Below are 27,007 nucleotides of genomic sequence, written 5' to 3'. Positions count from 1 at the left end.
GGCATGAAGTCTTGATAAGTCAAGATGTGGCTTGATATCTGGCAAGAAGTCCAGCTAGGTCTGCAGGACCTGACAACAGGCTAAAGTTCAGTTGGGTATACGAACCTGACAACTGGCAGAAAGACCTGGTGGGTCAAGAGGAAAGTCAAGTGAGTATAAATGATAAGTGAAGGTAAGTCACTAGAAGAGAGTGATCTATCAAGGAGAGTTCTAGTGGGACTATAGGCGCTGGTTTAATTTAGATCCATTTTGGAAGTCTAAGTTGAGACCATGATTAGATCCTGGTCTCGGTAAGACAAGATCTAATTAATAATTTTATCTTATTGTGCTAACTCTGTTTTGCAGATTATTTGTTATTATTTGGCTAACATGATTTTGCAGGATTAAATTACAAAAATCAGTCTCGGATGAATAGTGATTAAGGCACCTTGGAGCTGCGCGGAGGTACGTCGGAGCCATGGATCTGTATCAATTTCTAAAGATTCCAACGAGGTAAACTCTAACTTATCAACTAAATTTTGTAAAATTATTGCATGCATGAATAAGAAATTGATTAAATATGGAAATGAAATTAAAATTATAATATACCAAAATTATATATAAGATTAAAATTTGATATAATTAAATTCTTATTTTGGAAAATAAATTAATATTGGTGAAAATCAGGAGAGAAATGTATTTATATGAATTAATAGATTTTTTTGAATTTTAAATGGATCGTTTTAGATTTTATGATGATAAAAATAAAGTGTTTTATCAATCCTATTTAAATGAGAAATTATTCAAATTATAAATTAAAGTTTTATCATTTAACCTAATTGGATTTTCTCCCCTTTGCCATTTTTGCTCGGGCACCCAAAGATCCGATCGCCGTTCGCCGTTCTCCTCCTCACGAAGCAGAGGACTTCCGTGCTCTCCTCCTCACGATGCAGAGGACTTCTGTGCTCAACACGGAGGCGGCATCGACGTCGAATACGATGCTTCAGGCCCCGGATGCCGGTGGGACCTCCCCCTGCGAGGAGGATGCCGCACTCTCGAAGCGCGTCGCTGACCGCTACCTCAAGCGCGAGGTGCTCGGGGAAGGCACATACGGGGTGGTCTTCAAGGCCATCGATACCAAGGCATGCCCTCTGATAGTCCCTTTTCTAAATTAGGAACTATAGTTTTAGCTTTGTTAGAGTGTACCATTTTATATGAGTCTGTTCTATCTGAACAAGTATCAGTATAAGAATGTAGTGAACTAACACATTGATTTTTACAGACTGGTCAAACAGTTGCAATTAAGAAGATTCGTCTAGGAAAGTATAAGGAAGGTGTAAACTTCACTGCACTCAGGGAGATTAAATTGCTTAAAGAGATTAAAGATCCTAATATCATTGAGTTAATTGATGCTTTCCCTCACAAGGGTAACTTGCACCTTGTATTTGAGTTCATGGAGAGCGACTTGGAAGCTGTTATTCGTGATAGAAACATTGTCCTGTCTCCAGCTGACATAAAATCATATCTTCAGATGATACTAAAAGGACTTGCCTGCTGCCATAGAAAATGGGTCGTGCACAGGTATTTTGCCTTCTTGACGCCTTCCATTTTCATGTATAAAAATCTAATCCAACAATTCTGATGCATCAGGGATATGAAACCCAACAACCTACTTATTGCTTCTGATGGACAGCTTAAACTTGCAGACTTTGGCCTAGCACGCACTTTTGGAAGTCCAGACCGCAGGCTCACTCACCAGGTTTATAATATATTTAGTATGGATTTCCTATTCAGACAGAGTACTTGACAGACATTTATAGTTTATATGCAATGCTTGTGTCAGATCAGGTCACATTTCTCATTTGTACAAAGTCTTTTGATCAGTATCGAACCTAAAATGCTGATATGATGAAAGAATTTGGTATTGTTTTTCATATTAATATTTACATATTATTCTGTAGGTTTGTCTTTATTTCTGCTTTTGAGTAGGAACCATGAAATCCCACCTTTTACATGTGCTACCAAGTTTGAATATCATGTGTAGCAAAATATCACCTCTATTGGAAAATGCGAAGGATATTGTCTTTAAATTTAATTGTAAATAGCCCATAAACAAATGGAACTTGGGTCTAATGAAAATGGGAAAAATGAGATTGAAGTTTCTAGAAGGCAATCATGCCTGTCTCAGGAGATCTAATGGGCCTTACATGTTCAAATTATCAACACTCCCTCTCACATATTATGATAAAATTTCCTGTAACATTTGTGGTGGGGTGCCCACCACATGCACCTCCTTTGTCACCACCTAAGCGAGCAGAATGCATGTTGCTCCATACTATGCAGGATCATTTTTTTTACTTGCCTAAAACCATCAAATTGTGATTGTCTTGCTCATATGCTTACACTGCTTCTTGTCAACTACTTTATGTCTAACCCTAGGCCTTGACTCATTTCACGTTTCTCCTGTAACATAGTTCCATACTTGCACCATGGTTTGAAATTATGTTCTGATTCAGTGGCATAAATGAAACATCATTTTTCTTGTTAAATGCCAGTAGAGGTCAAAGTCTCATGGGAAATGATAGTGATCCTTTCTAATGTGAGGAAGTTGGATCATGAAGTGGCAAAGAAAACTGAAGATTGTGGACATATTGTCAATGGTTTAATGGTTTCAGATAGTGGATCAATGGTTTCAGGTCAAGGAGTTGGGGTAGAGCAACAAGATAAAGGTATTGTTGATCATCCATGTCCTAATGTTCAGGTTTGAGAGGTGTGAGAGAAGTTGTCCTGGGCAAGTGATGTTCTATTGATTATGCTAGTTTTTATGCTGGTTGTAATCACATGAGAGTTAATACTGATCCTTCAAATGTGTGCAAAGGTTGGATCATGCAACAAGAAAGTTAATTGAGGGCTGTAGACTTTTCTCTTTTTCTTCTTCATCCTTTTCTTCCCATTATAATATTCTTCTTTTTTCCTTCACCACTACAGCTCACAGCATAACTGACTGACCTGTGTTGACCTAAATCATGTTCTGCATGCATAGATTAGCACCAATATTGAACTGTTCTGATTAGGGACCTGTAACTTGAGATAAAAAGAATACATACCACTTTATTGAAGGATGAGACATATTTATATACAACCTAGAAATCTAATTTAGGAAACTATAATTAGGCTGATTGACGACTCATATATATTAACTAATTTGTACTGATAATATGGTAATTAATATATAGAAATATAGGAACTAATATATACAAATATGGTAACTAATATATATCGATAATACTCTCCCGTAAGTTGGAGCATAGATATTAATCATACCCAACTTGTTACAAAGATACTCAACCCGAACCCCATTTAAAGTTTTTGTAAAGATATCCCCGAGTTGTTTTCTTGTCTTCACATACTCGTAGAAATCAAGCTTTGTTGAATTTTCTCACGAACAAAATTACAATCAATTTCAATGTGCTTAGTTCACTCATGAAATACAGGATTTGATGCAATATGAAGAGCAGCTTGGTTATCACACCACAGTTTAGCTGGTACTGCAATTTTAAATCCTACTTCAATCAAGAGTTGATATATCCATACTATCTCGCACACAGACTATGCCATAGCCTTATATTCTGACTCTGCACTAGATCGTGACATAACATTTTGCTTTTTACTCTTCCATGAAACTAAATTTCCTCCAACAAAAATATAATAACCTGAAGTAGATCTTCTATCCATCTTAGAACCTACCCAATCTGCATCTGAAAAACATTCAATATGAGTATGCCCATGGTTCTTATATATGATATCCCGTCCGGGTGTTCCCTTTAAGTAACATAGAATTTGCTCTAACACTGTCCAATGATGAATGGTTGGAGATGACATAAATTGACTAACATCTGACCGTGACTAACATCTGACCGAGTACGCAATATCTGGACGAGTCACGGTAAGGTAATTTAACTTCCCAACCAACCTTCGATATCTCTCAGGATATTCAAATAGTTCTTCATCTCCTGTGAGATGCATGTTCTGAGTCATTGGAGCATTACAAGGCTACTTCATTGGAGCATTACAAGGCTCTCTTGTTCACTTCGGATCCATGCTAATTCATTGTATATACTACTTAATTATCACTGTCTAGATTCTTGAAAGATAGATCAATTTACTATTAAATATTTCTTTTATTTTGTAGGTTTTTGCTCGTTGGTATAGAGCACCTGAGCTGTTGTATGGGGCCAAACAATATGGATCAGGGGTAGATGTGTGGGCTGCAGGTTGTATATTTGCTGAACTGCTCCTTAGGCGACCTTTCATGCAGGTTTGACTAGCTTCTTTTTTGATATTGCTTAATACATTAAATGTTTTTTTTCGAGGTACTTGTGTGTTCAGATATAAGATAGTTAATTTGCTTGTGAGATATATCTTGTTAGGGCTATTTTTCTTTCCAACAAAGATGAACGAATGCAATCATTTACATTTTGTTTTAGAGATTAACTGACTCAGTACTTAACCTACTTGGAAGGAATAGGGAAGGGAAGTTAGATCCTGTATCTATTTAAGCTGTGTAAACAAAAAGATAAGGGAAGCAAAATCACAAAAATCGTCTAAACTAAACATGACCCTGCATTGATAACACTGGAACCAAATACACACTTGATACGATTGTGATATTGATGTTTAGAAAGAAATAGCAGTGAACATAACTAGTCATAAAAATTTTCTCAGGGAGAGCCTAATTGTGTTTACTAAAAATAGGGCATAGCTCAAGCACTTCAATTAACCTAGATCTGCATCTTGAGTAAGCACATGAGCACTGAACCTTAAAAATTAAAACTAAAGATTATATCCAAATAAGTAAAACTTAACTCATAGTACTTATGTCTACCAATGCAAATTTCAATAAACCAAAGGAACTAATTTTGCATGGTTTGGAGTCTCAACCTTACCCCATACATGTGCTACAGATCAAACGGATCAAGTGTCCAGATCAATTTGGGCTGCAAGTGCAAAAGTACCTTGTTTCACCCACTGAGCCTCATCTTTACGTTGCTAGAACTCAATACTCAATATGGATTAATAGAAACAGTAGGGTCACAAGCTGATTGCTATTTATTGTTTATTTTTCATTTTCCAACCACTTCCACCTAAATATACCTTCTACTTGATCCACTTCCCCTACTTCACTCAAGCTCATAAAACTCATCTTTTATCACCAATACTTAATGCTCAGTATCAATCAATAGAAGCAGTAGAATAACCACACACTCACGGCTTCATTTTTTTCTTTATCTAGTTTTCATTTTCCAATCACTTCAACTGCCTTCGAGTTACCTAACTTTTCCAACTTCTTAAGTTTCTCTCACAAGAAACATATGAATCCTGAAACCTTAGTTTCTAGGCTATCATCCACTCTCTCTCTCCTGGATCAGCAATTCTTTTATTGTCTTCTCATATAATCATCCTACATCACTGAAACCAAATCTAATGTCATTATATATACCAATAGCAAACTTATAGTGCTTCCAACCATCTACTTGCCATGAGTTTTTTAGGATTCTTGATTCTAATGGAAGCATGTTTTTTGGTAAACTCTCCACCACCCAATCTTAAGGATATTGGCCATTGTTTTTGGAAGATGCTTGGCACAACTTAGAGCTATGAGGTCTTAGGGAATAGACAGAAAAAAAGATGCATAATTTCAAAATATCATATATGATTTACATATGCAAAATAATTAAGTACAGCTATAGAGTAAATTTGATGTAAGACTTAAAAGTTAAAATTCTCCATTAGTAACTAAACTAACCTAGAATAAGTTCAACATCATACTGTCATATTAATGTACTACTTGAAGTCATATAAACTAAAAGCTTGAATTACATAGTTAGAGATTATAATATTATACTGTACATTAATATCATATAATGTCATTTAGAAGTTTCAGAATCAATCTTACTACACATAAGTATTGGATACTGGAAATTCAAATATGCAATCATCATTTGCATAAATAAAGTTTAGAGCCCTTAGATATCTCATCCTTTATTTATTTATTTATTTTTTTTACTTTTTTTGCTTGCAAGGATCAAAGAGGAATAACCTAAGATAACATGTCAAACAACTCATCTAGAGAGATAACGATTCTATATTGGGCATGCCTTTTCTGCACCCTGTACTTGTTGCACACTTGCTTTTCTTATTCCTAGTTAGACTGATGTCACCTTGAGTAATCAAGGGGCCTAGAGCGCTTTTAATAATATTTTTTTTGATAATCCATGTGTTTGGTCTTTTACTAACATTTTTGTCATACATGTTGCATGGATAATGTAGTCTTCGTTGGCTTTTGGACAAAGAACCAACTCATTGCGTTTCTTTGTCACCTAAGGAGATACAAGATACTTTATATTGGACATGGATTTAAAATGTGGCCTCTTGGTGGATTTAGAAGTGTACCACATAATGACCACGTATGGCATATGTAGCCAATAAATATAGCTAAAAATAAAAAAATATATCTTCTGTTTATTTGATTTGGTTAAATTGGCTTAAAACCTTAAGCTACTCTATTTGGTAGTATGCGACTTGTAAATGTTAATTTAAATATTTGCTTTCATGTGATAAATAACATATTAATAATATGCATCATATATGCCAACTATTCTAGGTATTTTATTAATTATTTATGTGTTTTATATTGTATATTTGACATTCTATTTTATTTGAATGTGTTGATAAATATATCTTATTTTATTCATGCTAATAATTTTTAGTAAGATAAATATTTTATACATGCATGAGTAAGTGTCACTGCATTAGTTGTTTTGATGGACTGATTGAGGTAATCCTATTTTTATTCAGTACCATTCGAATCAACCTGATGAGATAGAAAGATTCTCTTCCCATGTCTTATCTTCCAATTATATTCAGCGGCATGAGGATAAGAGGGGAGGGAAGGGAAGGGAAGAGAAGCACCAGTGAACAACCTCGATAGAAAAAGGATTCTTTTCCTGACATCCTTTAATTCCTATTCGCTATGAAACAATAAAAAGAGAGGGGAGGACCAAGTGATGCATAAATTGCACCACTAGCTAAAATAAAGAGGAGTAGACAATAATTTTTGAGAAATTAAAACATATGTCCACTTTATATCTACATATATTCTAGCTTTAAATATGTCAGTCCAAAAGCTCAATTCCCCATTGTTAACAAGTTGACACAACAAATTAGTTTTGGTGATGTGAGGAATTAATTATAATACTGGACATTCTAGAAGCATTATTTAATATGAGCCATAGGAAGTGATGAGATTAATTTTTGCACAATGCTGCAAGTACTAATACTCTTATTTGAGATACACGATAATCTTACTTGCATATGAACATCAATAAGAATTCAAATTGTTTTGGTAAGGTTTTAAGTTTTAATATAAATACACAAAACCAAAGTCATTCGAATTTTAATTAATAATTAGTTTAAAGTTATATTACTAGCTTTTTTTTTTTTTTGAGAAATAGAGAAACATAATCTAACCATAACTTATATTGCTTGATCCAATTATATTTGACTTGATTAAACTTATGTTTGACTTAGAAAATATAGAGAATTAAAATTGTAAAAAATATGACTATAAGTAGAAATCTAATTAAGGTTTATGTTTTATTCTCCCTGGAAAATGCAAACATGCAAACCTGACTGGTGATCGCTCCTATCCCTTCATAGTTCACATGATTCATACTTCTCTTGGTCCTACAGTTGCAATCTTCACTTTTAACTCTTTAGTGATTTGCTTATGGTGTTGAACTAGGTTATAAGACACTGCCTACTTAAACAATAGAAGGTAGAGAGAAACAGGATGAGGTTCGGATTAATTGTCTATTTGGATGAAACTATTAAGAGAAGAGAACTAACGAAGAATCTGTTAACCCTTTTCATCCAAAATTATCAGCCTAAATCTTACCACCAGATTGGAAGTATAGGAAGAATATAGTGGACGACTAATATATCCTTTCTTTGTTACCAACTGTTTATCACCACTGGATGTCAAACTGCCACTGAATGATCACCCAGTGTTATCGAATCATTGTCAGTTGTTGACGTTGGCCATGACTTGCCTTTGTTGAATCATTGTTCTTATCATTAATTATCAATGGAGCATCACTGACCACCAGATTTAACTATCAAACTATCGTTGATTTGACCACAAGACCACCACAAATCTTTGTCAAACCATGGTGACCTTGATGGTTGTGGAATATGATTGTTGAACTTGCCAACCATTATTGAATTATGGTTGGACTACCATCAGACGACCATAGTCATCACCTTCTCAAATAGAGTGGAGTGTTGAAGGGTCCAGATGATATTTTTCATTTCTTCTTCCTCTCCTTCCCATCTAAGTAGATAACCTTTTATCACTCCTCTCTCATCTTCCTTCCTCCGTTCCTCCATTTCTCTCCTATCTCCTTTCCTCTCAAGTAGACAGCATAAATGTGGGTGTGGTTAGTAAGATTGTAGAGGTGAGTAGAATCATTTCTCACCTTTGTGTTTGTTGAGGTTGCATTAACTATGGTTGGCTTTGGTTGATCTTGATACAAATTGGCCAAAGGGAATTTGTCTTGGCAGTTGTCAATCAAATATTGGCCAATATCTTAGCCATGTACTTGTATCATACTTGAAATTAAAAAACAAAAGCACTCTGATTCTTTTTAGTAATCAATTAAACGGAGGAAGAAATCAAATGGACTTTATTCAATGTCGGTCGATTTCTCCTGAAGATCTCATTTTGACTTAATGATTCTAGTTGATAACGATTGAGGAGAAGAAATTAAAGATAAAAAGAAAAACCTTACAAGTTACAACGACATGATTGCTTCATACTCTACTATGATGGCTTGTGGAAACTCCAAACTATATTTGAAGAAGTTGTTGGTATCCTTGATGACACTCATTCGTGTCTGACCAGAAGAGATCACCTTCAAGAAAAGGGGCGATGATGAGTAGATCTGCAAGTTTTACCTTCTTGAGGCTAATGTATAAAAGAATTTGGGTTTTCTCATTGAGGTAAAAAATGATTGATTTATTGGGTTATTTTGAAACATAACTGGATTAGACTTTAAGGCTATAAAATAATAAGTACAATTGTTAATAAATAATAAGGCAAGGATTAATGGTAAGTATAATTGTTAATAAATAATAAGATAAGATTTAATGGGAAGTATAATTATTAAATAAATATAAGCTAAGGTTCAATGGACCAATACCCTATTAGTTATTAATTAATATTTTTTAAATATAGTTACCATTATTACTACTGAATGATTCTAAATTTGATGATCTGTAATAGGTAATAAACATTTAATAACAATGATAATAATAATTACCAATATTTGTATAATTAATATTTGATTAATGTTCTAAATCTTATTATTATCATTAGTATTTGAATAATTATAAATAATAATAGGAAAATTAATATTACTTGAATAATACACAATTATTAATATCATCAAATATATATTTTTTAACAATTGATATTTAATTATTATAATAGTTACATCAATTAAGTTCTACTTGAACAATGCTCGAAATAGTATAATTATTATCCAATTATGTAGTCTATTACAATATGCCTTTTATTTATATAAAGATATCATCAACTTATTTTCTCCTATTTTATTTTATTAATTTCAGTCTCACCAATCCTATTTTTGGTCTCACCAATCCATTGTCAATCAACTATTGAACTTTCAATAATGCCAACCCTTGTTGGACTTTTCTCTTTGTCAAATGTTTGTCCGACCTCAACCCATTTGGCCTTCACTCAATGTCATGTACCAGCCAATTTTGATCAACTTGACATATTAACCTAATTTAAACTTATCTCAATCATATTGCTAATATGATGGCATCAATATATTGTGTAAACATATTTTCTAAACATCAAAGCACATCCTTTGGTCTATTAGGACCAAGCTTTGTTTGACTGCACCATCAATATCCCCAATATGACCAACGTGGGGTCTGATTGCACCAATAGAATGTCGGACATTTAAGGTATAATTTGGTTAAGTGAATTATTTTGACAAAATTTCTGAGAAATAAGTTGTTCAAGAAATTGACGAAAAGTTTATAGTATATATTTATAAGAATAAAGGTGGTATACAATGTTTTAAATATATAGCAATTATGAGAAATATTATGAAACTTTAGAAAAATGGTTATTGGAAGAAGAATAATAGATGGAACACACATTTCCAAAAATAAGAGATATAGATGTTATTTACTTAAAGAGAATTAATGGAAAGATGTAGTAGAAAGAAGCATTTTTATGTATCTTTTATCGACTTGAAAAGGCTTACGATAAAACCTCTAACAACTATTATAATGGGGTTTAAAGAAATAATAATTACATGGATATGATAGAAATAGGTTAATATTGTTTTTAGTGTTAGAGCGGCTCATAAGTTTGGAATCTCGTATAGTGCCGGCGACAAGGTTGAAGTATTGTTTTATTAAGTTATTGAAGCTTGAGATTACTCAATATAGATAATGCCTCTTATTTTTGTGTCAATTATATCAATGAATATCATGGCATGCAAACATTTAACACTGTATGCTACAGAGCATGCCAAGATGAATTAAAAAAATATTTTTAATTTTTATAATTTGTATCTCGTACAACAAAATGTGTCTAAACCATGCATATGAAACACAAAGTCCAAATTTAATTCTATGTTTTTTATTTATTTATTTTATTTTTATTTTTATTTTTATTTTTATTTCTACCTCGAATTCACCATCGACGCCATATATTAGAACCTTAACATGGTATTGGAAAAGTATCTTTCAAATTAAAGATCCAATATCTGACGCAACTTCGTCTCTATATTTTGAACATTAGAGCTATAAACAACAACAACAATAACCAAATCTTATTCCATTAGGTAGAGTTGACTATATGGATCATTCTATACCATTGGATTGTATTACCTATTATATTATCATTTATATTTAAAAAAATTATCTTGTTTTATTGTTGCTAACCAAGTCTTTTTTGGTCTTCCTCTTTTTTCATTTGATATGTGCATTTGTCATAGTTTCACATCGTTTAACTGGAGCATTAATTATGAGTCTAAGTACATGTTTGTACCATCTTAAATGTGTCTCACAGCGTTTTTCCTCAATAGGTGTAACTCGACTTTTTCTCTAATATTTTCATTTCTTATCTTGTCCATTCTTGTATGTCTGTATATTCACTTTAACATCCCCATCTCTACAACTCTCATCTCCTGCTCATGTACTCGCGTCATAACCTAACATTCAACTCCATATAACATAGTAGGTCTAACTGTCATTTTGTAAAACTTTCCTTTATGTCTTAGAGGTACTTTACGATCATAAAGAACAACTGAGACTCTCCTCCATTTCAACCAACCTGCTTGTATTCTATGTAAGATATTTCTCTCAATCCCTAAATACTTAAAACTCATTTTCAGACAACTTATCATCTACTATCTTAATAATTGTCTCATATGTTTAATATTGTTAAATTTAAATTCTATATATTCTGACTTTACCTACTAAGCCTAAAATCTTTCACTTCTAGTATTTCCCGTCAATATTCGAATTTAAATTACTAATTCATGTGTCTCATCTATCAAAATAATATCATCTGCAAATAACATGTACTGCAGTACTGTATCTTGAATGTGTCTAATTAGTTTATCCATGATTAATGAAAAAAATGGGGATTTAGAGTTGATCCTTGATGTAACCTTATCTCTATGGGAAATGCTTTAGTCAATCTGCCTAATGTCTTCACTGTTGTCATTACATTCTCATAGATATTCTTAATTAGTTCAATATACGTTATGCTAACACTTTTCTTTTTTAGAGTTCTCCATATAATTTTCCTTGGGAATCTATTATAAGCTTTTTATAGGTCAACGAATACTCTATGTAAGTCTTGCTTTTGATCCTGATACTTTTTAATTAGTTGAAGATGTATAACTTCTGTTGTTGATCTTTCAGGTATAAATCTAAATAAAATTTTGGGTCATCAAGGTCTCCTTAGCCTTTTTTTTCTAGTACTCTTTTCTAAGGTTTCATGGTATGACTCATTAGTTTAATATCTTTATAGTTTGCATAATTTTATACGTCTCCTTTATTCTTTATATAAGTGAACTAGAGTACTTACCTTTCATTGATTAAATATTTTTTTTATTTTTCAATATCATGTTGAATAAATTTGTGAGTTATTCAATACCTTGTTTCCTAAGATCCATGCCTCTATCAGAATATGTCCAACTGCTTTCCATTTTGCATCCTATTTAAAACTTGCTCTACTTTTTTTTTAGTTGGTACCAAGTATCCAGTTTACGCCGACTAATTCTCGGTAGCCCGATCCATAGAAGTTTCCCATCGGCTAACAGGGTAAATCGAGAAGCACTCGTAACGGACGACTATCAGCCCAACGTTCTTAGGTCAACCGTTCATTAAGGAAAATTCATTCGTTAATTCGCCGAGGTAACTCGATCCTTAGATGCCTGAAAACTGAGAAGGCGCCCTTCCGCTGCACCATTGTCCCGGGGAAAAACTTGCTCTACTTCTAAAGTTTGAATTCTACTATAAAAATTTAAATTTCTATACTTATTTAACTTTTTAAAATTACCTAAATTAAGTTGGTCATCTAAATCTTCATTAAAAGGTTAATGAAAATACCTTCCATCGCTCTTTTATTTTCTCATCATTTGCTTGTATTCTATTGCATTCATTTTTAGTGTATCTTATTTGAATAAGATCTCTTATCTTCTTCTCTCCCGCTTTTACTATTTTTAAATATTTTTTCCCCTTTTTTTATCCAATTTTTGATATAAGTCTTTAAAAATTTCATTCTTAGCTTCATTCACCCACTTTCTTGGCCTTTTTCTTAGCTACTGTATATTTTTTTAAGTTTTCTTCATTCTTACAAATATATAATTTCTTATAGGTTGTTCATTTATCCTTCACTTTCTCCAAAACTTTCTCATTCCACCACTAAGATTTATTTACTTGGTACTGCGTATACTCTTGACTATTATTTTCAACTTTGATACCATCGTATATTTCTCCTAATGCTTATACTCTTACCGTGTTCTTAATAAGTTTTGTTTCCCGTCTTTTAACTTTTACCATTTAATTTTAAGAATTGTGCATATTTTCTTTCTATTGATACTATGCTTGAGGCGTATTTCCAACACTATTGATCTATGTTGGATAGTTAAATTCTAAATTTTCTCACAAAATTTTCTCAAGGAGAAGTTTAGCCTACAACTTCTCCTTGCTTAAGAAAGCTAATTAGCTTCTAACGCTACTATAACTATACCCCATATGAAACCTGATCCCAAAACTACTTCCTCGTTTACTTCATTTATTCATTCTCTAACACTAGTGACAAGTTTTTCTCAAAATCGCTTTCCTTCTCATTTTTGCAATTCTTCAAGCATGCATTAAGTTAGATATACACTAGATCATTCATCTTATTCATAAGTAGTATAGGTTTATCTTGATTGTCATTGCATACAAATAGTGAGTACCTGATCTAAACATCAACCACTAATATGTTATTAATTTAAATTAATAAAAAAAAATTTAAAATTTATTTAAAGTAATTAAAAAATTTGAACATCCTCTAGGGCGTAGCTGAGTTGGTACCTAAGTAGTAGATTTGCATCAATGGGCAAGGGTTTGAGTTGTGGATGTGGCAAATAACCCTCCTACTTAGGAGGTCATTTAGTACCTGATTTACCTCCATTCATCTTACTGTAGGGCCGGCGATGAGGAGCGCTTGGCGTGAGCGTTATCATGTTTGCATCAATGATAGAAAGCCTGCACATGTGAATATACTCCATGATAACACTATTAGGTTCTATTTTCGTAGTTCCTATACTAGTAAATGGTATTAAAGCAATAAGCAACATGCAGAGCACTATCTAATTTCTGCTATACATATTGTTGAATTGCATTTATATGACTTATGAGAAGATTTCACATTCTTAAAAAAGGTAATTATTTCCCTGTTAACATTCTTTATGGTACCATACACAAATTCATTTGCTGGATTTTTATTAGCATTAACAATCTATAACTTTACTAATGACAAAACCACTTATAAGTATAAAATTTTCACTGTGTAGCATTTGACCTTTAACTCTTTTAAACCATTTGCAAAATGACCTACTTAGTTGAAGAAAACATTGTCCTTAACTTTTTCCTTGCATTTATAAAACTTTTAGTGAAAGAAGTTACAAGCCTTGTGATTTAGGCTCGTATAAGATGCTTCTTTTGAGTGAAGTAGTGCATTATAATCAAACTCCTATACCAAGTAAAAGATTTTCCCATTAAAACTATATCATTAATTTTTTTTTCCCTACTAATCTCAAGCATTAAATCAATATTGTGGATTGTAGAAGAGAGCATGATTTAAAATTTCGAGCCGTGTCGAAGTTTTGGTCCCAGACCGGAATGATACAGTTTCGATATCATATCATACCGTGCCAATATAGTTTTGATATTTTTTGAAATATAAAATATAATAACTAAAATAAAAAATAATCTGCATATTTAAAAGTGGAAAATAAAAAAAAATAAATATTTTTTTAATATATATATATATATATATAATTAATGAGATAATTTTATTAGATTTTAATTAAACCTTTTTACTCATTCAATGAATACAAAAGGTTTTTGTCTTTTGGTCTTTCTTTCTTTAATTCTCCATTAAACTCTTTAATGGACATTAATCTTTAGTGGTTGACCTAATCCATTGAATCTAATTCGGATTAGACTCAATCAATGATCCAAAGGTTGGATTTGCTTGAGTCTAACTCAACTTAATCCAATAATCCAATGGTTGGATTCACTTGAGTTTAACTCAATAAGTCTAATTCGGATTAGACTTAACCTTGTAATATTAGGGTCAATCATATTTTAGTCAAATTAGAATAAACTCATCTTCAAATCAACATATTCTGTGTGTGTGTCCCAATAGGCTCTCGCAACATTGACAATGTATCTAAAATCATTTAGATACATAATCAATGAGTGACATCTAGCAATGCATCATTACTACCTAAGTGACGAGAATGCCGAGATCTGACCTAACCTTTTTGTGTCTATTATCTTGTATGACTTGGTTCTTCTATCCTGAATATCTAGATTGATCAATGAGTATCAATCTTTGTATTTCTTGATCTCTAAGCAAACTCACTTAACCAAATGAGCTCAATATCTCATATTGACTTATTTGAGTATGACCATGCATTTTAGTAGTCCTACTTAATCAAGGGGTCCGCACATAATTTATTGTATACCTAGTGATCGACTTTATAGTTCACCTTGTTACAGGTGACGTTTGTTGATACCAAAGTACATAACTCCTTATGTAGGGAATCGTAGTAACTTCAGGTCTAAGGATTATTTATACCAATAGTCACTATGAGAATGTTTATGACACTCGTATGACGATCCATGAAACATTCTCATGGAGGATCAATTCAGTACATATTCTCTAATATATACTCATGTGTCAATTTGATATCTTATATCCATGACTTGTGACATTAAGTGCATGCTAGTCTCAACACATTAATATTGTCATATTAATGCTTGATTAGGAATAGTTAAGAATAGTATCTATACATATCTATAACCTTCCACTATCAATTCAACCAATTGATATGCTGTAGATTAGAACTTACTATCCTAGGATATTATTATACTTATTCATCTGATACAAATCTGAAGTAAATATAATAACGATTGTCATTTATTAATGAAATATGATACAAAAGTTTCCTTGTCAATCATATCATAATTGACTCTAATGTCTAATACTAACACGGAAGACGTGTAATTGATTGAACATACACCATGTAGAATTTAGTGATTTACTTCTTTGTCAATTGCTCGATTCCCACTCATCCTACAGCACAACAATTGACTAGCCTAGTCAACAACCCTTCACTAGTCGATTAACTCAATTGAGAGGCCTTCATATCTACAAAAATATTTAATTAATTCTATTTTCTCTTTGAGTCGATTGCTTCATTAGGCAACTGCCAAATTTTGAATTCTTTCAAAACATAAATTTATGGATTCAAATTCAACAATCAATTGATATTATTATATTATTTCACTAGTCGACCTACACTCTGATTCTAACAACATTAAGGCTGAACTCTGGATGTGTCAAGAGATTACACATCATTAGGATTTCCTTGTCTGTTTAGTATAAGTCACCTTGACTTGCCATGATTTCATTCTTACCGAGTATTTAGTTAATCTCAACCTACTAAGATTTTTCATGCCAAGAGACTCATCTCATGAACTTCACCATGTCAATAAGCCTTCCAAGGACTTTAGCTACTTAACATCTAGTCACCGTTGACCAACTAGAACTTCCACTTTCAAGTATTCGGTCCTCATTGAGTTATCCAATTGCCAAGTATCCGATCCTCAATGATTTACTACTTCCTCATTTTTTAGACATTCGACCGTCCTCCATGAGTCACCTGGATTTTTTTGTCATTTGCTAAACATTCGATCCTCCCTGATGTATCATGACTTCCTCTGCTAACACCTATTCGTCTTCTCATCATGTGTCAAACATTCAGTTTATCTTAATCTATTTACTTGCCAAGTGTCTAGTATAACTAACCTACGTGAACTTCCCATCAATCAAGTAGACCTACCAACCCCAGCTAACACTTCGAAGGTTTTAAAACAAAGATTTTAATGATGAATTTATTGAAACTTTTGGCTAGTTTTTAACTTTTTATCAAGTTTAAAAATTATATATATGTATTTCTATGAAAAATGTATTTTTCTAGAGTAAAATATTTGAAACAAACTTTTGTAAAATTTTAGAATTTTTTGAGGTTTCTATAATTTTTTATGCATTTTAAAAATTGATAATGTTAGGCAGTGTATAGTTGAGTCAACTAAGACAATTATAAGACAACATAGTTAGTTTAGTCGATTGACATCTTATAGTGAGTCGATTGAAGTTTAGTAGAAAGTTCAAAAATGGAGCTATCATTGTGTTTTTAATCATGTTAACTTGCATTATCCATTGTATCTATTTGGAGAAGGAAAATAATTTATAATCAATTTCATGTGATAAATTATTATTTAGTGCATCTTTTGATTTCATGTGAAACTCCGCCCATAGAGAATAAACTTCATCATGGCTAGTTCCAATCCCAAATAAAGGAGGGTTGCATTTAAGTTAGCCCGCATCAAACAAAAACAAATGTTATGTATGAATCGATCAAAGTATTACATTAATGCTAGGTTATTTCCGGAAGGAATATTACAGGATCCTATTACAACATCTTGACAACGACCGTTGCATTTTCATGAGAACATAGGTGTAATGTTAAATATACAAAAGTTCTCATACTCTAGATTTGATAAAAATAAATTTTATATTAATATTAATTGTTTTAGATTTGGAACATGAAAAATAGGAACTCACTAGTAAAATAATGGAGGTAGTAGAGACGAGGATTAGGAGAAAAATTAATGTTTGATGCTTATAAGAGATAAAATGGATAGGGGAAAAAACAAAGATAATAAAGAACTCATTTTAAATTATGGTACATAACAACGAGTAAAATGAGAAATAAAGTAGGAATTATTATAGATAGTTTGTTAAGGAATGAAATAGTAATTAGGGAGATAGGATTATAAATGTCAATAAAGTAACAGCAAAAGAAACTATTAATGTAATTAATGTTGACCGTCTGCAAGTGCATGAATAGTCGTTAAGTAATAAAAATATCGATTTTTAGGAACTATTGACTAAGCACTAGTTGAGTTCGTACGGTAAATTATCTAGACAATTGAAGGTTGATTGGAATCACGAACGCAAGAGATCAAGAGATTCGAGAGAAGAGAGAGAAGGTGTTAAGAGAAGAGTTTGAGAGAGAAGAGTTGGTTTGGAGAAGGTTGGCTTGAGAAGATAGTTCTAGGATTTCGGTTTCATTGTGATACTTCTTAATGGAATATGGATTTCCAATCTTAATTCCTCTATGTCTATGACTCGTAGGGAACCTAAATGAATACCGATGCTACCTCATGACGGTTTTACCGGAGTGCTCTCCCCATTAACATTCGATGCTACTAAGTAAAAAAGGGCAACATCGGTTTAGTGGTTATCCTTTGTCACGAAGGACCCCCGGTCATACGATCTAAATTACTCTATCACCTCCTAGCATAGAATTGAGAAAAACCCATTAAGCACTACTTAGAGTCTCCCTTGTATAGATTTAGCCTCCTTTTCGAGGGAATGCCCGAGATGTCCGGTTTAATGGTTATCCTCTGTCACTAAGGGACCCTTGGTCATACAATCTTGAGTATTCCCGCTACGCTGAGACTAATCCATACATCCATCCAATTAAACAACAAGGGTTAGCAATAAAGATTCACACATGCATTCAATCGAACAAGAATCAAATACAAACATGTCCTAGAAAATAAAAGGCGGGCGTATCCATAAAGTTTAATATCGATTCACATCACGACTACTCCCTAGTTCTGGAAGAAGGAAGATTTACTCCATTGCAAAAGAATAACATACCAAGAACACAAAATAAAATATTCTTACAACTCCAAACGGAAGATAGAGGAGAAGAAATGCTTATCATAGAGTTTGTCGGTGTCTTTGGGATGTTTCCTTGTTCCGGAGGTGGATGGATGGTGCTGATCGGCGAAAACGGAGGCTCTGGGTTTTCCCTAGAGGGGAAAACCCTTTCCCAAGGAAAGGGGCTGAGCTCCAAACCAAAGATCCATGAAAAAGAGGAAAATCCCCTTTTATAGGTGGGGTCGTGTGGCCCTCGCCCTAGGCAGGCACGACCGTGCCTTTTGGCACGGCTAGCCCCTGCACACAGCGAATGGAGAGGCACGGCGGGGCCGTGTGCCTGGAAGGCACGATCGGGCCGTGTGCCTGGAAGGCACGATCGGGCCGTGTGCCTGGTAAGCACGGTCGGGCCGTGTGCTTGGTAAGCACGGTCGGGCCGTGTGCTTGGTAGGCACGACCAGGCCGTGTGACCTTCTGGGACAAAAGGCACGGTCGTGCCTTTTGGCACGGCCGACCTGTGTGACCTTTTGCTCGGAGGGGACACGACTGTGCCTCTGGGCATGATACGATCGTGTGGCTTGCTAGGAAGAGAGGCACGACCGTGCCTCAAGGCATGACCTGCCCCTTACTGAGTCCTGGGAGCCCTCCGTCAAGCGTTCTTTGTCCAATTTCGCTCCTTATCGCACCCTGTCAATAAAAACATAAAGAGGAGCAGATCTCCGAACAAAACAAGTAGCATGTTGACAAAATGAGGAAAAGGAGTGATAACATAAATCAAATATAAGAAATGCAAGTGAATATGCGTTAATAATGGTCTAAATGTATATATAACCTACGCACATCAATTAATATATATGTATCTCAAGTAGGATTACATAAAGATATTAAGCATAGGTTTTGAGAAGAATTAGATGAGCTAGTATAAAAAGTTTCAACACATGAGATGATTTTAATAGGAGGAAATTTAAATGAGCATGGAGAGTAAGAAATGAAGAATATGATGTGGTGTATGGGGCCATGGTTTTGGTCCAAGAAATGAAAAAGGAAAAGCTATATTAGATTTTGCGATAGCATATGAACTTATAATTGCTTATACATTTTTTAAGAATAGAGAAGAACACTCTCTAGAGAAAACTTAGCCGCACAACATAAGTTAATAGTATTAGATATGTGCTAGAAGCATATTACAATAGACGAAAAATATGCATGACTTCTATGATAAGTGGTGGAAGTTCAAGGTTAAAAAATAAATTATCTTTAAAGAGAGGGTAGGAGCACAAGTATTATGAGAATTACATGGCGATTCGATTATGACATGGGATAAGATGACATCAATTTGAAAATAATAGCTAAGAGTGTACTTGGGAAGTCAAGAGAACTGGTACCACAAGATAAAGAATTTTGATGGTGGAATGAGAAAGTACAATTAAAAGTGATGGAAAAACAAACAACCTACGCTTGCAAGAACGTTTTTTTTAAAGTATATAGTAGCAAAGAAAAAACTAAGTAGCGAGTGAAGCTAGGAATGAAGCTTTAAATGCTTGTATTGATAGTTTAATACAAAAGGAGAAATAAACATCTTTAGAATAGCTAAAGTGAGAGATAAAAAATAAAAGATCTTACCGAAAATAAGATGCATTAAAGATGAATTCGATAGGGTATCGGTGAAGAATAAGAAAATAAATGAGCGATAAAATTTTTTAATGAAAGTTTAGGTGACCAACTTATTTTAGAAACTTAAGTAGGCTAGAAGTATAGAAAGTTAAATTTTTATCAGAGACTTTAAACTTCAAAAAAAAGAATAATTTTAAAAGGGATATAAAATGGGAAAGCGGTTGGATCAGATGATATTCTAATAAAGGTATAAAAGTGTCTAAGAAGCAGAATATTTAATAACTTACAAAGTTATTCAACATGATATTGAAACGAAGAAAATGTTTAATTAGTGAAAGGTAAGAACTCTAGTCCCTTTATAAAAACAAACAAGTACAAAATTGTGTAAATTATAACGACATTAAGTTAATGAGTCATACCATGAAACTTTGAGAAAGAGTGATAGAAAATAGATTAAGGAAGGAGATCAACGTAATCGAAAATCAATTTGGATTCATATTTAAAAGGTTGACAATAGAAGTTTTACATCTTATCTGACAACTAATGGAAGAATATTGAAAAAAAGAAGTAAAAGTTATACATGATATTCATTGACTTAGAAAAAAACTTATGATCAAGTTTTAAAGGAAATTATGTGAAAAATTGTAGAAAGAAAGATGTTAACATATCGTATATTGAAACAATTAAGGATATATATATGAGGATATAATGACAAAAGTAAAGACTTAAAGCGGATTAATTGAAGTGTTTTCTATAAAGATTGGGTTACATCAAAGATTAGCTTTAGGTCTATACCTTTTTACGCTAGCCATGGATGAACTCATTGGACGCATCACGTTACCATGATATATGTTTGTAGATGACATTCTTTTGGTCGATGAGACACGTGAAAGATTAAATGCTAAGTTTGAATCTTGACGGGAAACACTAGAAGTAGGTTTTAGGCTTATTAGAGTAAATCAGAATATATGAAATTTAAATTTAGTATTATTAAACATAGCAACACAACTACTAAGCTAGGAGATGAATTATTTGTATTTCGAGAGCTTTAAGTATCTAAAATCGTTTTTATAAAAAGATTGATGATAAAGATGTTTTACGTAGGATAAAGGTATAATGGTTAAAATGGAGGGTATTAGGTGTTGTTTATGATCGTAAGTTACCTCTAAAATAAAAAAAAATAAATTATAAAATGGTAGTTAGGCCTAGTATATTATGTAGGGTTGAATGTTGGAATATGAAGCAAGCACACGATCAAAAAATGAGAGTCGCAGAGATGAGAGTGTTAGGTGTTGTTTATGATCGTAAAATGCCTCTAAAATTTAAAAGAAAGTTTTGTAAAATAGTAGTTAGGCCTACTATATTATGTGAAGCTGAATGTTAGACTATGAAGCGAGCATATGATCAAAAGATGAGAGTCGCAAAGATGAGGATATTAAGGTTGATGTGTGGACATATAAGGATGAATATAATAAGAAATAAGAACATTAGAGAGAAAGTTATGGTTGAGAAGATGATATGGATACATATTTAGAAATCTAATAAATGTCGAAGTTAAGTGTGATATCATGACAAATACACATTAATAGAAATAGAGGAACATGAACACCAAAGAAGACTTGTTAGCAATGATAAAATAGAATGAAATTCATTTAAATATAGATAAGGATATAGGAAGCAATTGAACCCAATGGTATAGGAGGATCCATATAACCGACCCTATTTAGGGAGGGGGGGGGGGGGGGGGGATATGAAGAGTTTTAAGTTAGAAACTTCATCTTCTCGTATAAAATTCCGAGGAGTTTGGATGTAAAGGAGCCTAGTTTTAGGTTCATCATTATTTGTAGATTTTCTTAACCTAAACTAATTTCCAAACATAAAAATTTAGTGATTATTAGTGCACTTGTACTCTATGTAGTCACAAAGCTAAAGGATTTTGGTGAGTTTGGTGATTTTGGCTTGATAACTCAAAGTCCGCAGTAAATGAGAGAAGGATAGCATGAGATGTCCGAGGGACCGCAACACTAGCATTGAGGTGGCAGCGTTTAGGATAGCTAGTAGGAAGCAAACTATATAGGTGAAGAGTGAAGGTATTAACATGGAACGAGCTACGGGTTCAGTGGATTTGAGAGACTTATGACCTTATGAGAGAGAGTTTTGTAGGCGATTGTCATGATGCAAAGATAAACTCTCAAGTGAATTGTGTAACTTGGGTTAGTGTAGCTCTTGACTTAGGCCTACAATATTAGAATAGTTGTAGTCAATGATCTAGTTGATTGAAAGATGGATTGATTCAACTGGTAGTTGAGTCAATTTCTTAGTCAACTCAAGTTTAACGGCCAATGTAGAAAATATTTCTATTCCTAGCTGAGCTGACTGACCAATTGACTAGGTTGACTACAATTGATGGTTTAACGGAAAAGCTGAAAGATGATTGTTGATCTCACAAAAAAAAAAAAAAAACTGCAACAGTTGGGTGACCTAAGAGCTATAATAATGCAGTCAACTAAGTTTGGATCAAGTTGATTGAAGTAGTCGTTGTCTTAGAGAGTAGTCGACTGACGATGAGTGGAGTTGATTTGGAGAACTATTGGCAATTGAAGATTTTAGAGATTATGAAAAAAGTTGACTGACTAGAAATGCAGTCAGTGACACATCGACGACAGAATAGAAAAGTAAAGTTGGTGACAACTTATAGGTTATAAAAGGAGAATCAAGAGGATCTTGCAAAGGCTGACGCTTTGTGTTTCTCTTGCATCTCTAAGATCTGTCGTAATCCTAGTTGTCAAATGTTGTGCTTCTTACTTGCTCTCATTTATTCTCATTCATTGTAAGCGATTTTGTAAGAGTTTTCTTTATCTCCAAAATGATATGAGAAGGAAAAAGATAGTGGACATTCGGGAGTCTCACCAAAGAATCATTATAAAGTAGGAATGAGGATTCCGAATCACGTAACCAATTGTATTAACATTTGTATTTGTAATTTTTTACTTGATGTTGTGCTAATTGTGTTTGATTTATATTGCTAAAGTCTAGCAAGAATAAAGAGCTCTATTTACACACCAAATACTATTCACCCCCTCTAGCTATTCGGCCATCATCCCTATCCATTCTAACATTTAAACTGTCCTCTCTCTGTTAGATCAGTGCTTGTCAAGGTTTTTGATACTGACTGAGATCCATTGATGACATTGTGGCACAATCAATTTCAATACCAATGGTCTTGAAAGATCTGATTTAGTTCTTGGAGATGCATGGATTGTTCTCACAAGCTTGCTGCAAGAAAACCATCCATTTTTTATGACACTCGTTTTGTGTTTGTAGAAGTCCCTACAAGTTATTAGTCAAGCGACTCCTGCTGAAGTTTTTCTATTAGCTAACTTGTTTTGATATGAAATTATTCTTCTTTAATTCGTATTTGGTATGAAATTAAGCATTAAACTAATTGATTTACTATTTTTTGCAGCTAAATAGGTCCTATAGTTTTTTTTTGGTTATAAAAAAAATCAATGAATGATAGGATAGCTGTTGCTAACAATGACTTCCTTGGTTTATAGATACAAGATTCCACGCATTCAATCCAACTGTAGAATAATTATCTCATTAATAATATTAAAACTATAAATATAATATAGAATATTGTCATCTTTGAAAAACTTGTGAAAGAAACATGGAAGTTCCAACCAACATATTTGTCTCATCTCACATGGTGAAATTTTTGTCTGGTTATTTGTGAGTGTCCTTCAAGGTGAAATAGTTTTCAATTCTTCCAACTTCCAGGTAAATAAATCTCCTAGATGGTCTCATATTGAAATGATTCAATAGGTCATTTGTTTGGTCCTTTAATAACCACATTATTTATATTTGTTTCTGTGAACAAATTTCTCCAGTACCCCCACATTTATAGAGTATTTTCTGATTTTTTCCCCCAATCTTTTCTGAATTTCGATACTGCTTAGAAAACAAGCATTATGATAGTTTTGGAACCTTGCTTAAATAAGGTCAAACATAGTTCTTAGTAAACATTATTTTCTTGTAGGGAACAAGTGATATTGATCAGCTTGGAAAGATATTTGCAGCTTTTGGAACTCCAAAGCCATCTCAATGGGCAGATATGGTTTATCTTCCAGATTATGTCGAATACCAGTACGTCCCTGCACCGCCATTGAGGACACTTTTTCCCATGGCTAGTGATGATGCCTTGGATTTGTTGGCAAAGATGTTCACTTATGATCCAAAGGCAAGAATAACAGCACAACAGGCGTTGGAGCACAGGTGTTTGTGGTAGAATTGTTAGAGCAGGATACGATAAGATATAATGTGACTGAGTTTTTACTCCCTCGTGTTTAAAACAGGTACTTTGCATCAGTACCTGCTCCCACAAGGCCATCTTTGCTTCCAAGGCCTCCCCCAAAGGGAGATTCACAAACTCACAAGACTTCAGAGTTCAATTCGCAGGATGGTCCCATTGTCTTATCTCCCCAACGGAAGATGAGGAGGATCACTGTCAATCACGATGGATTGGAGGGGACTGTATACCAGCTAGATAAGGCTAGCGAACATGCTAAGGAAGCTAGACATATGGACGGAATCAGTGGTCAGAGTGAAAGTATGCCCATGTCGATAGATGCAGGAGTTCTTTTTGGTTCTCGCCAACCTCCCAGGCCCACTTTGAACAGGTAATAATTTTTGCCTGTAAACATTTTGCTCGGATCTTAAACAAGAATTTCCTTTTTCTTCAAGCATTAAGGAAGCTTATTCTCTTTTTGCTCTTTTTTTTTTGTGTATGTTTAAACAAACTCTAGAAATAAACGTTGCTGAAAAATATCATCGTATGTGCAGTGCTGATAGGACACATTTAAAGAGAAAACTAGATCTGGAACCTGAATTCAATTACAATGAGCGGGAGTAGAAGATAGATTGGTCTTTTCACTCAAGAAAAAGTATGTGATTCAATCAACCTTTACACGTATCAAGATCATACTTTCATGATGCGGGATACTGAAGCTCATTTGCAGAATTACAAGAGCAATGGAGCAACATGATTAAGTCTAAAAGATGTTGGAAATAGGCTCGTGATACCATCAATTTACAATAATGGGGCCCTTCAGATCATTTTAATCACGTAAACAAAGATAAAGTCCTTCGTGCGTGATTGAACTTTGTAATCTTAAACTATATATTTTTTTACCGTGTGATAAAACCGCAGGTTGTTTGTGGAGCTACAGCTGACGTGGTGCATACTTTGTGAAATTAATATGATGATTGTGCTTGAACCGTCAAGTTGATAACATGTCTCAAGGCCATGATTCCTCTGAGATCTAGTTTCTAAGTTTAGCTGTGTTTCAATGATCGATTTCTTTAAAATCAGAACCCCCGTTGTAGATTGGAATTGACTTGCTGGGATTTTTTTTTTTTTTTGTTAAGAAGATAAGAAAAACATAAAGAACATTCAGTTATTAAGAAAAGAACCACACCAGTTATGCATTATCATCTGCATGGAACAAATCTAATAATGTAAATTTTGGTGCTAGCATTTGACATTTTTTTGTCATTGTAATTATATTATGAATGAAAGGGAGTTTTGGTGTAATAATAAAATTGTTATGACCTAAAATTATTGTGACCTTAAAGTCATGGATTCGAGTTGTGAAAAATAATCTTTTATAAAATGTAAAATTCAATAGATCCAATGTGGTTATATCTTTTTCGAGATCTCATTTTGATCGGAATTTCGTGCATGGAGTTATCAATCATATTATAAATGAATTGTCGTGGGACCGACGATACTAGGTGGTTTAGGATTAACGATATCACCATTTGCTCTAATGTTATAAATGAATTGTCATTTAAATCGATAAAAATATATTAAAAAATAATATAAAATAAATATATATTTTAAAAATAATAATTTTATAAGGTATAAGATTAATTATTCTTTTTCAGTTGGTACCATGTATAATCCTAGGGTGGTTGGTTCAGTCCTACCAAAATTTCTTATATCCAAGCCTTTGACTAGATTAATCTTGGGGGTGGTTGGCTCAGCTTCACGAAAATTTATCATCAGTCACTTGGGTAAATTAGAGAAATGTATATGGATGTTCATCCTGATAGTCATCGTTTCCGGATCTGCTACTCATTAGGGAGAAAATCTTTCATAATATATTATATCTGAGTTTTGAACATTAGATATCTTGTCGACACACGGTCCCGGGGCTAAAATTAATTAAATTTATTGATATTTAAAGTGAATTATATTTTGATCATTTGTGTCACTTTGAAATTTCATAGCTATTGATAGTGTATTTAGTTACGTTAGATTGAATTATGCAATTAGATATTGTTAGCTCTATTATTAACCATGCTATATTGTAATGTAGTTACTAATTTAATTGACTTACTACTATGGTAATTATTTCACATGTAATTATTATATTAATGAAAAGCTAATATACTATAAATGAAGAGGGGTAACATTGCCCCGGTAATGATGTGATGGTTAGATCATAATTAAGGGATCTAAGATTTGAATTTTAACTGTGGTATATTATAGGAAATTTTTCATTTAGTAATAACTAAAAATTAATAAAAAAAAGTGTATTAAATTTATTCTTTTGTCTTACCTACCTTTCAATTTTCGTATTCATCTTATGCTAAAAATTAAAATTTTGATTTGGATACCTTCTTGATTTAATAATAAATTTTATTCCTAAATTAAGAATGCGTCCAAATTAAATGTACTCTTTAATTAAACTTATTATTTTCCATTAAGTTTACTTTCAATTTTTAGCA

General features: G+C 33.1%; 1 protein-coding gene across 1 annotated transcript; it reads left to right on the top strand.

Moving 5' to 3' along the window:
• The first annotated feature begins 802 nt into the window (after positions 1–802).
• On the top strand, positions 803–25,152 carry LOC121975350 (cyclin-dependent kinase D-1-like). Its single transcript, XM_042526950.1, has 7 exons — positions 803–1,121; positions 1,262–1,560; positions 1,630–1,738; positions 4,172–4,297; positions 24,255–24,490; positions 24,571–24,894; positions 25,058–25,152. The coding sequence occupies exons 1-7, from the start codon at positions 927–929 to the stop codon at positions 25,125–25,127; spliced, it is 1,359 nt and encodes a 452-aa protein (XP_042382884.1). The 5' UTR covers positions 803–926; the 3' UTR covers positions 25,128–25,152.
• The last annotated feature ends 1,855 nt before the right edge of the window (positions 25,153–27,007 follow it).

Source organism: Zingiber officinale, chromosome 4B (genome assembly GCF_018446385.1).
Source record: "Zingiber officinale cultivar Zhangliang chromosome 4B, Zo_v1.1, whole genome shotgun sequence".
In the NCBI taxonomy this organism is placed as follows: domain Eukaryota; kingdom Viridiplantae; phylum Streptophyta; class Magnoliopsida; order Zingiberales; family Zingiberaceae; genus Zingiber; species Zingiber officinale.
The sequence above is the reverse complement of the archived record's forward strand: the minus strand, read 5'-3'. Positions and strand labels throughout refer to the sequence as shown.

What these genes read in the sequence shown, in the direction of transcription:
- LOC121975350 (XM_042526950.1), top strand. Translation starts at nt 927, where the DNA reads ATGCAGAGGACTTCTGTGCTCAACACGGAGGCGGCATCGACGTCGAAT. An exon ending in TCAAGGCCATCGATACCAAG is followed by an intron (nt 1,122 to 1,261) that starts GCATGCCCTCTG and finishes TGATTTTTACAG; the next exon opens with ACTGGTCAAACAGTTGCAAT. An exon ending in TTAGGCGACCTTTCATGCAG is followed by an intron (nt 4,298 to 24,254) that starts GTTTGACTAGCT and finishes ATTTTCTTGTAG; the next exon opens with GGAACAAGTGATATTGATCA.